The sequence below is a fragment of the Larus michahellis genome, chromosome 11, assembly GCF_964199755.1.
Source record: "Larus michahellis chromosome 11, bLarMic1.1, whole genome shotgun sequence".
Lineage (NCBI taxonomy): Eukaryota > Metazoa > Chordata > Aves > Charadriiformes > Laridae > Larus > Larus michahellis.
In genome coordinates this window covers 10,863,575-10,876,946 of record NC_133906.1, presented here as the reverse complement: position 1 = coordinate 10,876,946, position 13,372 = coordinate 10,863,575, and the positions used below count along the sequence as shown (strand labels likewise).

Genomic DNA, 13,372 nt, shown 5'->3' with positions numbered 1-13,372 from the left:
CCCCCAAACCGCTTAAGGTTCTGCAGGCCTGTGTTCACCCATGTGTTTTAGAGGTTTCATGAAGCAACTCCGCAAAAGAGCTGGCTTACAGAGAGCACCCACTGAAACACCCAGCAACTGGCACTCCCCATCCGTCTCCCCATACTCCACAACACAAATATGAAGTAAAACAGATTCTCAGGCTGCAACTACTAGACTTAGAAGGGAAAAAAACTGCTGCACCGGGACTTTATCTCTGGGTGCTTCTTCAGTTGAGACAGACATTAAAAAAAATAAAAAATTACAAGGTGCTAGAAAAACTAAGAGAAACCACGAAAGCATACAGAATATTCCAATGCTACCAGAAGAACAAAAGATTTTAAACGAAAAAAATCAAATCACTTAACTAAAAGCTTAAGAAAACAAAGTTGTTTAACAGGCAGTAACTGTTGCCCTGTTTCTTTGGGTCACTGCTCTCAAATAACACCTTTGGGGCAATTCATCTCCAGTTTGTCCACAAAGTTGCCTTAACAGCCTTTGAATGCTGGGCTGTAGGAGCAGTCCAGTCACGCCAACAGAACAGCACAAGCCACCAGGCACTCAGCCCTAGGTAGTCACTGCAGTACCTTGTAACCTCTTCAGAGGCCATTTAACGCTAAATAAAAACAAGCAGGCTTATACATATGTCCTCACTCCACCAAACACAGAGAGGTACCTCTAACAGAGAGCATACCTTTCTGGCTTTGTTCCTTCCTAAGAAGCACATTAGACACTCACAGTAAGATCTTTAAAAGCAAAGCTGTTACTTTTGTATAATGGATAAATCTAAAACCACCAATTGAGTGTTCAATGTGACTGTTCAAGCTGAGGGAAATGTAAAGGTAGGACAAACAGCACAGCCAAGCCAGCTTTGCACACATAGTGCTCTTTGGATTAACAAAAGACCACTTACTTAGAAAATAAAGATAAAAACCCAGGCACCTGTTTGAAGTTGTTGGGGGGGACTTTAATTTTTCATAGTTGTTAAAACCATATGTAGAACTACTAAGACCAGGACCAGAGAGAAAACGATTAACCTCTTTACTTGTTAAATTGATTTTACTCAACAGTGTTAACAGCAGGCTGACTCCTAGGGTATGCAGAGACGGCCTGAAAGACCAGTTGCCCCATTGCATGTGCCTAACGGCAGAGTATTTGAAATAATCAGAAGAGTAAAGAAGACAGCCCCGAAGACCAGTTAGTATCTGGGACAACGATGATAAAGGAACAAATGGGGTAAAGCTCCCCTCTACCTAGTGACCCAGAGAGGGGTTGGACATCATCAGCTTCCCCTGGGAGAGATTAGAGGAATGAGCAGACAGCTGGACAGGTGACACAGGAGACTACTCAGCAATTTTGGGGGCTGGATTATGTATACCAGATGCTTGAAAGCTGCTTGAAAAAAAAAGTCACACCTGCTCTGACTAGCATTTTGGAGCAAGTTCCTAAACTAGGAAAGCATGGGCTTGAGAGAAGATGCAACCCCTGAGTAAGAGCGCTGGAGATCTCTAAATGACAGAGCGGGAAGCTATCTAAACCACCACGTTCCCTCCAAAGTAACGTCAGAACACAAGAGGGTCTCTTTCTCACAGGGACATGGGAAAAGAGCACTAAAATCAAATGGCAGGATTTACAGAGTAGAAGTTCGGTCAGAACTAATTCTCTTGGGTTATTTTGTTTTGTTTTTAATTGGGGATGCATCAAGAACAGCATGTCTTCTTAAGTAACACCTCTCTTACTTTAAAAAAGCAGTGACTTCCAACTCCCTATGCATTTTCAACTTCTTATGGTGCTCGCTGTACCTGTTCTGGACAAAAATCCAGAATTTTGTTCCATAGATGTATCAAAGAAAGGATTTCTATACACCAGTAAATTCACTCTAAAATAACTGAAAGGAAGTTGAGGTGTCTTTTTCTAACACCTTCCCCTATACATGTAGAGGAAGCACTAATTTTTCTATTTTTCTGGAGAAATATTAGTTCAAGATTTCATTCTGAAATCCTTTCTTTAGATTGTGCTGCTTTTCTTCCCATCCAAAGGCAAGTGCGTGCTTTGAAAACTCTGCTAGAACACTTAGCCCCTACACAATCCCACACAAATAAAAAATAATAACACTTCTTCCCAACAAAGTAGGTGAAATCTCACCCTGTTTTAAAGTGGGAAAACAATGGCAAGAAGTCAGCAGCAGGGGAAGAAAATAGGAACTACAGACTCTGCACACTTCATTTTGCGACTGTTAATTCTTTGCTTGAATGAAATTTCTATGTTTCTGTCTGCCGGCAGATGAGAACATAATGTGCAGAGAGCAGCTCAGGACAGCCTCTGGGACAGCCACACTGTGATCCTGCAGATGGGATGCACCAGTGGGAGCCAGCAGACCTGAGTTCTGTTCTGCTCCCAGCACTGACTCACTGCGTAATTTTTGTTCCAGTCAATCAGATCTTTCTTCTTCAGGTTCTCCATTTTGCAGATCGGCACCTGGTGACAATTGCCCACTTTTCGTCAAGGACGTTGAAATCTACAGATGAAAAATTCTGCAAAAATATGAGGTATTACTGATAAAAGTTCCAACTTCTTTGAAGGTCTGTAACAGGGAAAGCTCCAGGAAGATGCACTTAGGAAGACAAACTGGATGGGCACTGCAAGAGCTAAGCCTTGGTTTAGTAAAAGGGTTGTGCCTAGAGTGCATGTTTGTGAACCATCTAGATCAGGAATGGTTTTGCGAATTGGGATACAAAGTTTGAAGCATGTGGAATGTAAAATAAGTGATCCTGTAAGTTTCACACAGAAAGTAAACACTGAATATACAAATACCAAAGCTTGGCCCTGAATGTGAGTTCAAGATGCAAATACAGATTCAAAGCAAGACTAATAAACCGATACCCAAATACCAAGCAGTTATTAACACATTTTATAAGATTAACACCTGCGTAACAGCAGATAATACACAAACATCATTAAGTAATCAGCTAGTCCTCATTTACACACAATAGGGTATTAACACACATACTGCAGAAGTTGAGCTTTAATAGTCAAACTCTCAAGGCTTCACAATTACACTGGAAACTGTTTAATCCTGAATTACTTTGAGCAAGCTCTGATATGGGAAGGACTGGACAAGGAGGTGGAGGGGTTAGCGTAGTTTTAAACGAGCTCATCTGTACTGCAAGCAGGTGAAGAGTGGAATTTTCAAATTCTGCATGACTGACTTTTCCCTAACAACATCACGCCAGTTTTCAAAGCATGATTCTCCAATATTTTTTTTTTTTTTTGACCTGCTGACTCTCCCCACTTTTAAGCTCAGGAGTGAAATGCAGGAATAGGTTTCCTTGCCAGCCGGCTCCTCCCTCTTAATTCTAGTTCCAAGAACATAATGAAACTAACAGAGGAAGTTTCTGAAACAAGGAGGAGTACTGAGAACAAGAAAACAAGGTTAGCCAGGAGGACTGTCATTCATTATATAATCCAGCCTTTGGGTAACTGGGCATTTAGGGAAAAGGGCTGAGAGAACGTCGGAGGCATCAGCCTCTGCAGCATTATGTCATCTGGGCTGCCAGTTACTTAGCAGGTACGGGGCTTGTATAGGGGAAAAAAAAAAAAAAAAAAAACAACAAAAAACCACAAACTCATTTATTTCTAGGACAACAGACTATGAATCCCCACAACACTTGCAGAAAGAGGGCACAGAAAATGAATACATTCTGCTCCCATTTAAATTGATTTCTTTCCAAGGAGCTATTTCTCTGTTTTCTCCCTTCTGCCAGGCTCCCCAACTCCATTGTGCTGTCCTGCATAATACCTTTTTGTCAACCATGTTCTAAATTTTGTGCTCTTATTCTTTCAGTGCGCAAGAAGCTTGTTCTCTATTGCCCAGGAATACACAGCAATTGCTATTGCTGAAATACGCCAAAAGTGCAAACTATTTTAGGTGGCACTAAGGAATGGAAGAGAGAAAGCGGTACAACACATTTTTTTCAAAATAAAATGTTAGGCTCAAACACATTTCAAAGGTAATTAGGAGGAGGAATGTATTTATAATCTTAGATACTCAACGGTGGAGTCTTGCCAGCAAGCATTTTATTTCCTTTTAGGCAGTGAAGCAGGTGTCAAAACAAAGGATGGAAGAGAAATGTATTTTTAATAAAGTGAGCAAACTATACTCTGCTTCATAAAAACAGGAGAAAAGCGTCATGAAGAAAAAATGTTCAAGTAAGGGGACTGGTATTTAAAGGGATCCAGCCCTTTGCTGGACTGAAAGCAAGAGCGACGGTATTTCTGAGTGGTAGCACCATATTCTGGAGATCAGGAAGAGAGAATGGAGGCAGGGAGCACAGGGAAGACGATTAAATGTATATGGCTGCTCCTCAAACTAAGTAAATAATTCCAATACTTAAATGTTGTAAGTAAACTGTAAACCTTCCTGTCCGGAGCCTTCATCCCCCTTAAGCTCAAAGACTCTTGCTCTTGCAGGTCCCCAGCACATCCCAGCGCGTCCCACCATTGCATCCCCCAGACACATCCTCCAGCGCCATCCCTCACCCGTTCCCTGCTCTGTGAGCCCCCCAGTCCTGAACATCTCTCCCTTTCCCGAGGCCTGCCAGCTCAGAGGTCCTCTACCTCCTGCAGCTGCTGGTTCCCAGTATTGCCAGTGCTACTGGCCTTAGTCACCAGCTCCTCAGCCCTCCCCACAGACACAAAGTCCTGATCTCTAGCAGGCACTGAACAAAATTCAAACTTGGACTGTGGCTTCCAAGAAACTACCTACATACAACTCGGAGCATAACCAGGACACAGCTATGGAAACAAAGAAGAGTTTTACCATAGTCTTTCCCATAGCTTCTAGGAATCACAAGACATTAAGACTCTGTTGCTGCCTTGTACTGCTGAACACCTCGAAACAAGATCTGGTAAGATTAATTTAGCATCAGAACCATGTAAATTTTATTTTTGGAAGCTGCTTTCTGAAAGGTTTAAGTCCCGGCTGCACTAGGACAGCATACAAATCAGAGATTGTACAAAACAGCATGAATCATAGAATGGTTTGGGTTGGAAGACACCTTAAAGATCATCTAGTTCCACCCCCCTGCCATGGGCAGGGACATCTCCCACCAGACCAGGTTGCTCAAAGCCCCGTCCAACCTGGCCTTGAACACCTCCAGGGATGGGGCATCCACAGCTTCTCTGGGCAACCTGGGCCAGTGTCTCACTACACTCACAGTAAAGAATTTCTTCCTAATATCTAATCTAAATCTCCCCTCTTTCAGTTTAAAACTGTTACGCCTCATGGACAAATATAACAACTGGAGAGGAAAAAAAAAAAGGGGGTGAAGAAATTGCTCTATCTTCATAAAGCTTCCCTCAAAAGCACACATGCCAAACCATACCCTACTGCATGACAGAGAGATTTCTCCATATCAGTAAGGGAAACTCCTGGATGTCTGCTAGACTCACCATCTCACACTGGACCAGGCCAAGAAACCACTCTGAGGAAAAACTGTTCAGCCACTGCTCTGCGAAATGAGCAAACAAACTAAGGTCCCCTTGAAAATAATCAGTAACTGAAGCTCAGAAAAGGATTGCTACTTTCCTGAAGCTGAAAAGAGTTAAGAATAGCAGAACCCTGACTTGAGAGAGTAGACAATGGCGTTCACTGCTGTATGCACACACAACACAAAGTCTTCCTTCTCCTCCAAAGCAATTTCTGTAAGACAAAAGCCATTCTTAATACACACGTATTTAGGGGCAAAACCATACCCTTTCCCAGAACATCTGGCAGGGATTAAAATATATTGTACTTTTTCAGTATCTAACTTAGTAATACAAATAAACTTGCAGTGACCAGCTCCGGCTCTCCTATTTATATCCCAACCTAAGGAGAGGAGAATTTCTGTATGTGCTTCTACATCTCAGTCCTGGTTTTGAGTTGCATATAACTGTATCACCTACAAGCAACTACAACTCAAATGTATCATCTGGCTTCCAAGTGAAGTTCCTGGTTTTGACTCAGTTTCCAAGAAACATCCGTATTGATGCTACCCCACTACAAAAACATGACTGATACAGACCCAAGATAGAGCCACAACTTGTAGTTGGGGACCACGTTCACCAGTGTTTGTTAGTCCAGGTATAACTTGTTATAATGCAGCAGACAGATTCAGATTGCTGTTCACTAGCGTCACATTTGTTTTAGAGTGATGTGGAATCCGTGTGAGGCTCTGAGACTTCACCTTTATCAGAAAACACAAAGTCATATTTACATTACTGGCTGTACTGATGTTTTACCAGACTCTCCAACCCTGTTTTATTCACAGCACACAGTGGTCTACAGAAACGGACAGCAATTAGGGAGGCAAGTGATCTGCCTTAGGATACGACTGTGAAATAAATACTAAGCCACCATGACTGCCTGAAATCCTCTTAGCAGTAATACATGCCCATCCATATTAACATGGCATTTTGAAGGCTATTCTATTAAATGCCAATCTTTCTGGCTTCTCTGGATTAAACTAGATACGTCTCATTTGGAAACATCCTTAAAAACCAAAGGAAAAAACAAACATCCAAGCACCCAAAATTCAAATGCAACCAATCACACTGTCTGCCTACTGCGGTCCCTACTTATGTGTGTGTCTCCCATGACCACTACTAAAATACTCCAACATTTCAGTATAAGGAGGATTTTGTAGATTGTGGTAAAATTGTGGTTAACAGTTTTTTGGCAGAACAAGTTTTCCATTTTGGAGGCAGCTGGCTCAGTACAGGAATACCTAGACAACACTTCAAGGCTTGTGCTTGGCTAGAAGACCCAAAAAACAGATGATTCCACTACTACTTCTTCCATTGCAAGACTATTCTTTTCTCACCACCTCCACCATTTGAATTACATGCCTAAAAAATACACACGCACACTTCAAAATACAAGCTCAACAACTTCCACAGCTTCTCACTCCACGCTGGTGGTATTGCTTCAACTCTGTTTACAGTGTGAATCAGTCATTTTCACAGCAATGAACTATGATGGCATGAAGAAAGCATCTGTGTCATCAACGAGTGAACAAAGGAGGACAGTTAAAGTTCAGAAGGAACAATACAAAACTTTCCTACAAAGCCAGACCTTAATACTTCTGTACTTACTCAGGAAATGTTTTCTATTCCAACTATATTTAAAGAGAAATACTGCATTAGGGAGACTTAGGAAGAAATATTTACACACATGCACACTATGTATAATCAGTTATTTGTGGCATAAACATCAATAGACTCTATCTGTACAACTCCGCTTGCCCGTCTGACTGCTGTGACTGCAGAATAATTTCTCAGGTGCCCTCAAAGGGCTATTGTTGAAACAAAGTTAGTCATGGTACTGCCTGGCACCAAAATCAACTTTGGTAATTACGTAAGGTGGCAGCAATACCACTTGGAAGGCTTGTTTACCAGCGACATTGCACAATGTGAAGTGGAACATACTTGCCAGACGTGGCTGCGGTTCAAGATGAAAATATGCTTGTAGAGTTACCAGGCACTCTGAAGCAGTCAGCTATCGCTTCAGTAGCTGGAGACAAAAAGTGCAGGACCCTGCAAAGTGTAGAGAGGCAACTATCTAATCAACACAGAACACGGGGAACATGGAGACGTTAATTTAGGAAGCGATGGCTACCAGCTCAATCACATACAGGATTTAAGATTTTGAACAAGTGGCAGTGTCTATGGCTGTGGAAGTGAACATGACCATGCACAGCTTAGTACAGGGCACACACAAACCTTTCTGATACACCATTGCTACACACAAACCAGTAGCCACCACTCGTTTAATCAGATGCCGTACCAGCCAGCCTTAGCTGTTTATTCTTCTATCTTGTCCTCCCCGCGCTGTTTCAGCCAAGAACACACCTACCTGCTGCTATCACCACCGTGTACCTTCTGTAGTAGAGGCACCACCATGAGCTCATTTGTTAAAGTAAGTTCATCGAGTAATTCTGCCAAATGAACTAGTGCGTGTTAATGCAGCTAGTTAAACATTGTGCTGGGAGAGAGCAAGCAGGTGGATGGAGTACAGAGCACCATGATCCAATGAGAAACACGGAGCTAGCTGAGACTCCAAATTAAAACTCCTGAGCAAACATGTACATTTCCACTAACATTTGATATTTATTAGGCCGTGCCAAAACATCATGTAGTCACCATTTCTGCTTAACAATTGGCAAATATTCAAACGCAGACCAAACAAATCCCATACAAGTATAAGTCAGATTTGAGGGGTTACAGTAAGATTTTAAGTCGTGACCCTCACAAACCTGTCGGAAGAAAAATGGTAGGATTACAAAAGAAAGCTTTGCTCCTTCTTAAGCCTGAAGACTAAGATAAAGCTACTTTCCTTAGGCTCACAAGTGAATGAGAAATTGTTGTCCAAGGGGTTGCTTAATTCGGAAAAGATTTTTCTCCTTAGACTCCAAATCGCTTACAATCTACTGGTTTGCCCTCACTAATCTGGTCGGAAATCGAAGGCGGACAAATAGACCTCCCTGATGTTGCTGAAGCAGTCTGTATCACTGGTTTCGCAACTGTGTCAGGTCAGATGTCTTGAGCATCAGTTTGCCTATTAGGCATCACAACTCTCATGTCTAAATTAAAGCCAAACATACTGCCTCTCCTAAAAGGAATAAGGTTTGAAGTGTGCCAGCTTTGCTTAAGACTGGACAATTTGATTTAAAAAAGACATACGGGAATCGAAGCAAAGACCTGCCTGTGTCCCAAAACAACAAAAATGTTGTTTACATCTGAATCAGAATACCCATGTAAAAAGTATCATTTATCACAGATGTGCCAAAGAACAGCTGACTGTGGGAGTCCATTGTACTGTGCAGATGCAGATGGAATAAGAGTCTTTGAGGCAAAGAACTTCCACTCTAAATCAGCATTTAAATCTAAATCCCCTCTAAGCCTGGCTCTTTTCCCATGACCTCCAAAATCCAGGTATAACATACTGTTACTTCATTCAGGTTATCAAGAGCTGTAAAATAGCCAACACAAAAACAAAACCAAGCAAACAAACCAACCAAAAAAACCCTAATGAAAACATCACAATAATTAATTGTGGAAAATAAATTCTGAATTTCTCAGTTAAATATAAAAATAAGGATTCACACATATTTGCTACTCTATGCCCAGAAAAGTGGCCAGGGCACAACTGAAAATTGCCCACAATTAGAACATAAACTTGATTTCAGAGCAGTATATTTTAGTTTTTCTCAGTCTAATCAATTAATGCTACCAAAATAGTTCATAAGTTTCAGTGTCAGCCACAAAGCCATCAGTAACTCTTTCATGCAAATAGGCAGATGCCAAGAAAAGCCAACAGATTCAAGAGAACTTGCAGCAGCGTTTCTCTCTACCATGTCCACAACCAGCGCACAGGAGTTAACTTCATTTTCACTGCTATAATTCTCAACACCAGAGCAATCTAAAGCCCAGCACTGGTTTTTGCTGCTGAAGCTAAGCCTCCCTGATAACCGGATCGCACAACATGTGAGAAACCTTCTGGCCCACAATCACCATTCAAGATGACCCAGGCTTACGGTTTAATCTAATTATGATTTTAACCGTTCACTGATGCTGCAAGTACGCACGTGACACTGGGTCTTAAAGGCTTGATGGGGAAAATACCCTTTCAGCTCCTGCGATATAACGCAAGATCCCCAATAAAATAGGTATGAAGCTGCTTTGCTGACACAAGTTCTAACAAACCAGGGGGAGAGGCAACAAGGAAAAATCTGTCTCTCTCTTGCAGCCAAGTAGGTTTTAAAAAATAAGAAAGAACCAGGCCTTCCGGAAATACACACTGATTTAGTAGTTCTGTAGGAGGGCTGGTGTCTCGTGACATGCATTAAACAGACCTGTACTGAAGGCTCCAATCTGGAAGCTGAAAACTTGGTTCCTTACCAACATCACAGCAGGACTGTAGAGATTAGTGCGAATGAAATGCTTTGAAAAATGAAAAGCATTAGGTAAGTACTAAGTATTATTAAAACCCTAAAGATACTTGGGACAGAATAATTATTATTCACTTGAAATTATGAAAATATTATTTTATTTATAAATTAAATGGATTTTATATTAGCAAAGGGAACCATTGATAAGCCAAGAAAACAGAAGTCCTACAGAAAAAGAAAGTACAGTACAAAATAGTACAAGTAACAAAACAAGCTATTTCCTTATCTGATACCAACCAACATGCCTCAGACCCATGGAGACAATTTCCAAGAAACATGAAGAACTTTAGGTTCTTCAGTCTGGCCGAATATGAACCCATTAGTCTAGGAGATAGGAAACAGATGTAGTCACATGGATGGAAATGCTTCCTTTGACTTTTAGTTGGTGAAGAATAGGGACTTTTTTGGTCATGGGCTTTTTTCATTACTTGTCATTTGTGTCTCCGTTGTCTCCAGATGAGACTGTGGCAACCTACTCCTCCTAGAGCTATTTTGTGTGAAACAGAGCTCAAGTCACAAACTTCCAGTTGGTCTACTATGCCCCTCTCTACAACTGATGTTAGCTGTCAATGTCCTGCTCTCTAAAATATCAAAAATAAAAGCTCTAAGTGAGGGAAGGATACAACAAAAAAAGAACTTGCTTTCCCAAATGCCCTAGCAGAGCAGTTAAGGACAGTGATTTCTTCAGATGCTTTAGCAACACACACCTGTGAAATCTGTGGCTCCCAGAAGACAATGCCTTTCCACTTGGAACCTCTGAATTTTATACTCCAGAAGATATGTAGGGGCAATTTTAAAAGTTTCTTAACAATCCAACCCTCTAATCATACATAGGCATAACACCCACTTTAAAGTGTGTCCTAAAGGCAGGGTGCCAAACTGTACCTGCCAAAGAGAACATCCAGCTGAAATCTCCGAAAGAAAAATCTTGCATTTTGTATGATGAAAAACGTCACTTCTTCATTCAGAAACTTGCTACAGGTGGTAACCTTATTTCCCTAAGGGTACAGTACTGTATGTTCTATAGTTGACAGGAAGTAACTGTACATTTTTTTAATGTATGCATCACACTTTACCTATGACAGTAAAATTTTCCACCCTCAGCAGATTTTGTTTCACTGACTGCACAATGAACAAAAACCACAACAGCTTAAAGATAGTCTCTAACCTTTGCAAAAATTTTGGTCCTGAACTCTCTTCATGCTTCTAAAAAAAGGAAAGTGGTTTGTTGCGTGTAACAATAGTTTCTCTGTATGTTTAAGTATAAAGTTTTTGTTATCAAGGGCAGTCTTTTAAAAATTCATCTTTGCAGAAAAGCTGAACTTCAGCAAGCTTACATTATTTGAGAAGGTGCTTTGAAGTGTCTATTTCTAATCCTCCAATCTGAATGACAAAGATGTTACTTGCAATTGTGTATCTTTAAAATGCAGATCTGAACTGATGCCTCTATGTTTTTGTAACTCATTAACACAAACTCTGCAATTCCGCCTTTACTGAACGTCTTTGTTCCACTCCAAAGTGAAGCACTAGTGCTGTCTCTTAAGATGATTACTCTTGGTGGGCCAGTGTTTCCACATGCATGTTCTGAGACCCAACAAAAATTACATTTTCAAAGACATCTGAAATAAGATTTTCTTTATCTGCCACTACAAAGCGACAGCCACAACCCAGGATCCCTTATTGTTCATGTATTGTACAAGTCTGAAAATAGATGGCAATGGGATTTGCAGCTGGCAGAATGGCTCCGAAGCTGAGAAGAATTTTTTCTACCAAATTTTACACAAAAGCAGAAACGGGGCTCTGGGCCCCGGATCCCACATGATCCAGCAGATGCTGTTTCCAGCTTCGGCAAGTTTTCATTCAGAAGCAACTGCCTCCATGTTCAATAGTGCCCCATGGATCACATACAAGAACCTGTTAGCCTGTATAAATGAGAGGCCTGATTTAGAATTACAGCAGAAACACAACAACACAACTTTTGTTTGGGAGAACTAAAAACCTGCAATATCACCATTTCCCCATCATCTCAAAGGGGTGCAAATGTATGCTTCAGGATGGCCCTACGTGAGGGGAATCAAACAACAATTGTATCTCTCAGTTCCCAAAAAGGTATGTATTTTTTCTTGTAATGTTAATGCTCTAGTAAAACCTACATGAGAAAACCCATCCGTGCGTCTTCCCCGTGGCACCTATGAATTTGGAAAGTTACAGATCTTTGGTTCAGGAATGGCTCAAAAAGAAAATGAATCCACAGTTGCTATTTTAGCTCTGTTTGAGTCAAAGTGTTCTTTTTCGCTTCTGCTTTGGTACCTGAAACTGACTGCTATGGCCCGCAGGATGCAGACACCCTGCAGCAAGGCCAAATCCTGCAACTCACACCTGCTCAAAATGCCAAAACCAAAGGTGGAGGGGCCGACGTGGCTTCCTGGCCATCAGAGAACCATGGCCTGCGTGTGGCCCTTCTCACAGGCAGCCTCCCCGTAAGGAGCGACCTCCTCACGCTCCAGCGGGAGCCCGGCGACCTGCGGGGAGGAGATGGGGCCCAGCGCCTTCACCCCGACACCCGCAGCCCTCGGCCCCGCCGCTCCACCCCTCCATCCCGCCCGAGGGAGCCCGAAACTCCACGCACCTCCCTCGTACTTTGCACAACAGCCGTATACAATAACAGCCGCTCGCTGGGCTGAGCCTCCCGGTTTCCCACGTCCCTTCCCTGCCCAGACCTACTTCTTCCATCCCTCCCTCCCTCCCTCCCTCGGGTTTCACCTCGCCCGCAGCCGGTCACAGGCCCGGCTCTCGCCTCCCTGTTGCGGGGCGGCCTGGCATCAGCGGGTGCTCCCGCCCGGGAGGCGCCTGCCCCGGCCGGGGGCGGCAGGGCCGGGGGCGGCAGGGCGGGGAGCGGCGGCCCCGCCGAGGATGGGGGTGGGGGGGGCGTTGGTGGGCGGCTCGCCCGGCCGCACTCACCTCCTGAAGTCAAAGGGCATGTTGGTGGCGAGCCCCGGCCAGGCTGCGGGCCCCGCCGCCCCCGGCCCCGGCTTCTCGCCTCGCTGCCGCCGGCTGCAGGGCCAGGAAGTGACGGGCCCCGCCGCCGCGCAGCACCAGCCCATTGGGCGGCTGGAGCCGGACGCCGCTTCCGCCGCCGGGTTACGGACAGCGGCGGGAGCGGCGGACCCCGAGGGTCCTAGGGCTGGGGGCACCCCCGGGAGGGGACACCCCGCGGGCCTCGCCTGTCCCGCCGCGCCACAGCCCGCCGCCCCGGCAGCTCCCCGGGGCCCGCGGAGCGCCCCACGGCACCCAGGGGTCCCCTCAGCACCCCACAGCTCTGAGGGGCCCCTCGATGCCTGCAGTGCCCCGCAGCTCTGAGGACC

At 43.7% G+C, this 13,372-nt stretch overlaps 1 protein-coding gene across 1 annotated transcript in view; it reads right to left on the bottom strand.

The window, feature by feature from the left end:
- ERGIC1 (endoplasmic reticulum-golgi intermediate compartment 1) overlaps positions 1 to 13,081 on the bottom strand; it is a 60,838-nt gene extending 47,757 nt beyond the window's left edge. Inside the window, exon 1 of the mRNA XM_074603857.1 lies at positions 12,969 to 13,081. Coding sequence (XP_074459958.1) covers positions 12,969 to 12,988 — 20 coding nt within the window. The 5' untranslated portion in view covers positions 12,989 to 13,081. The remainder of the gene's footprint in view (positions 1 to 12,968) is intronic.
- Positions 13,082 to 13,372: the final 291 nt, after the last annotated feature.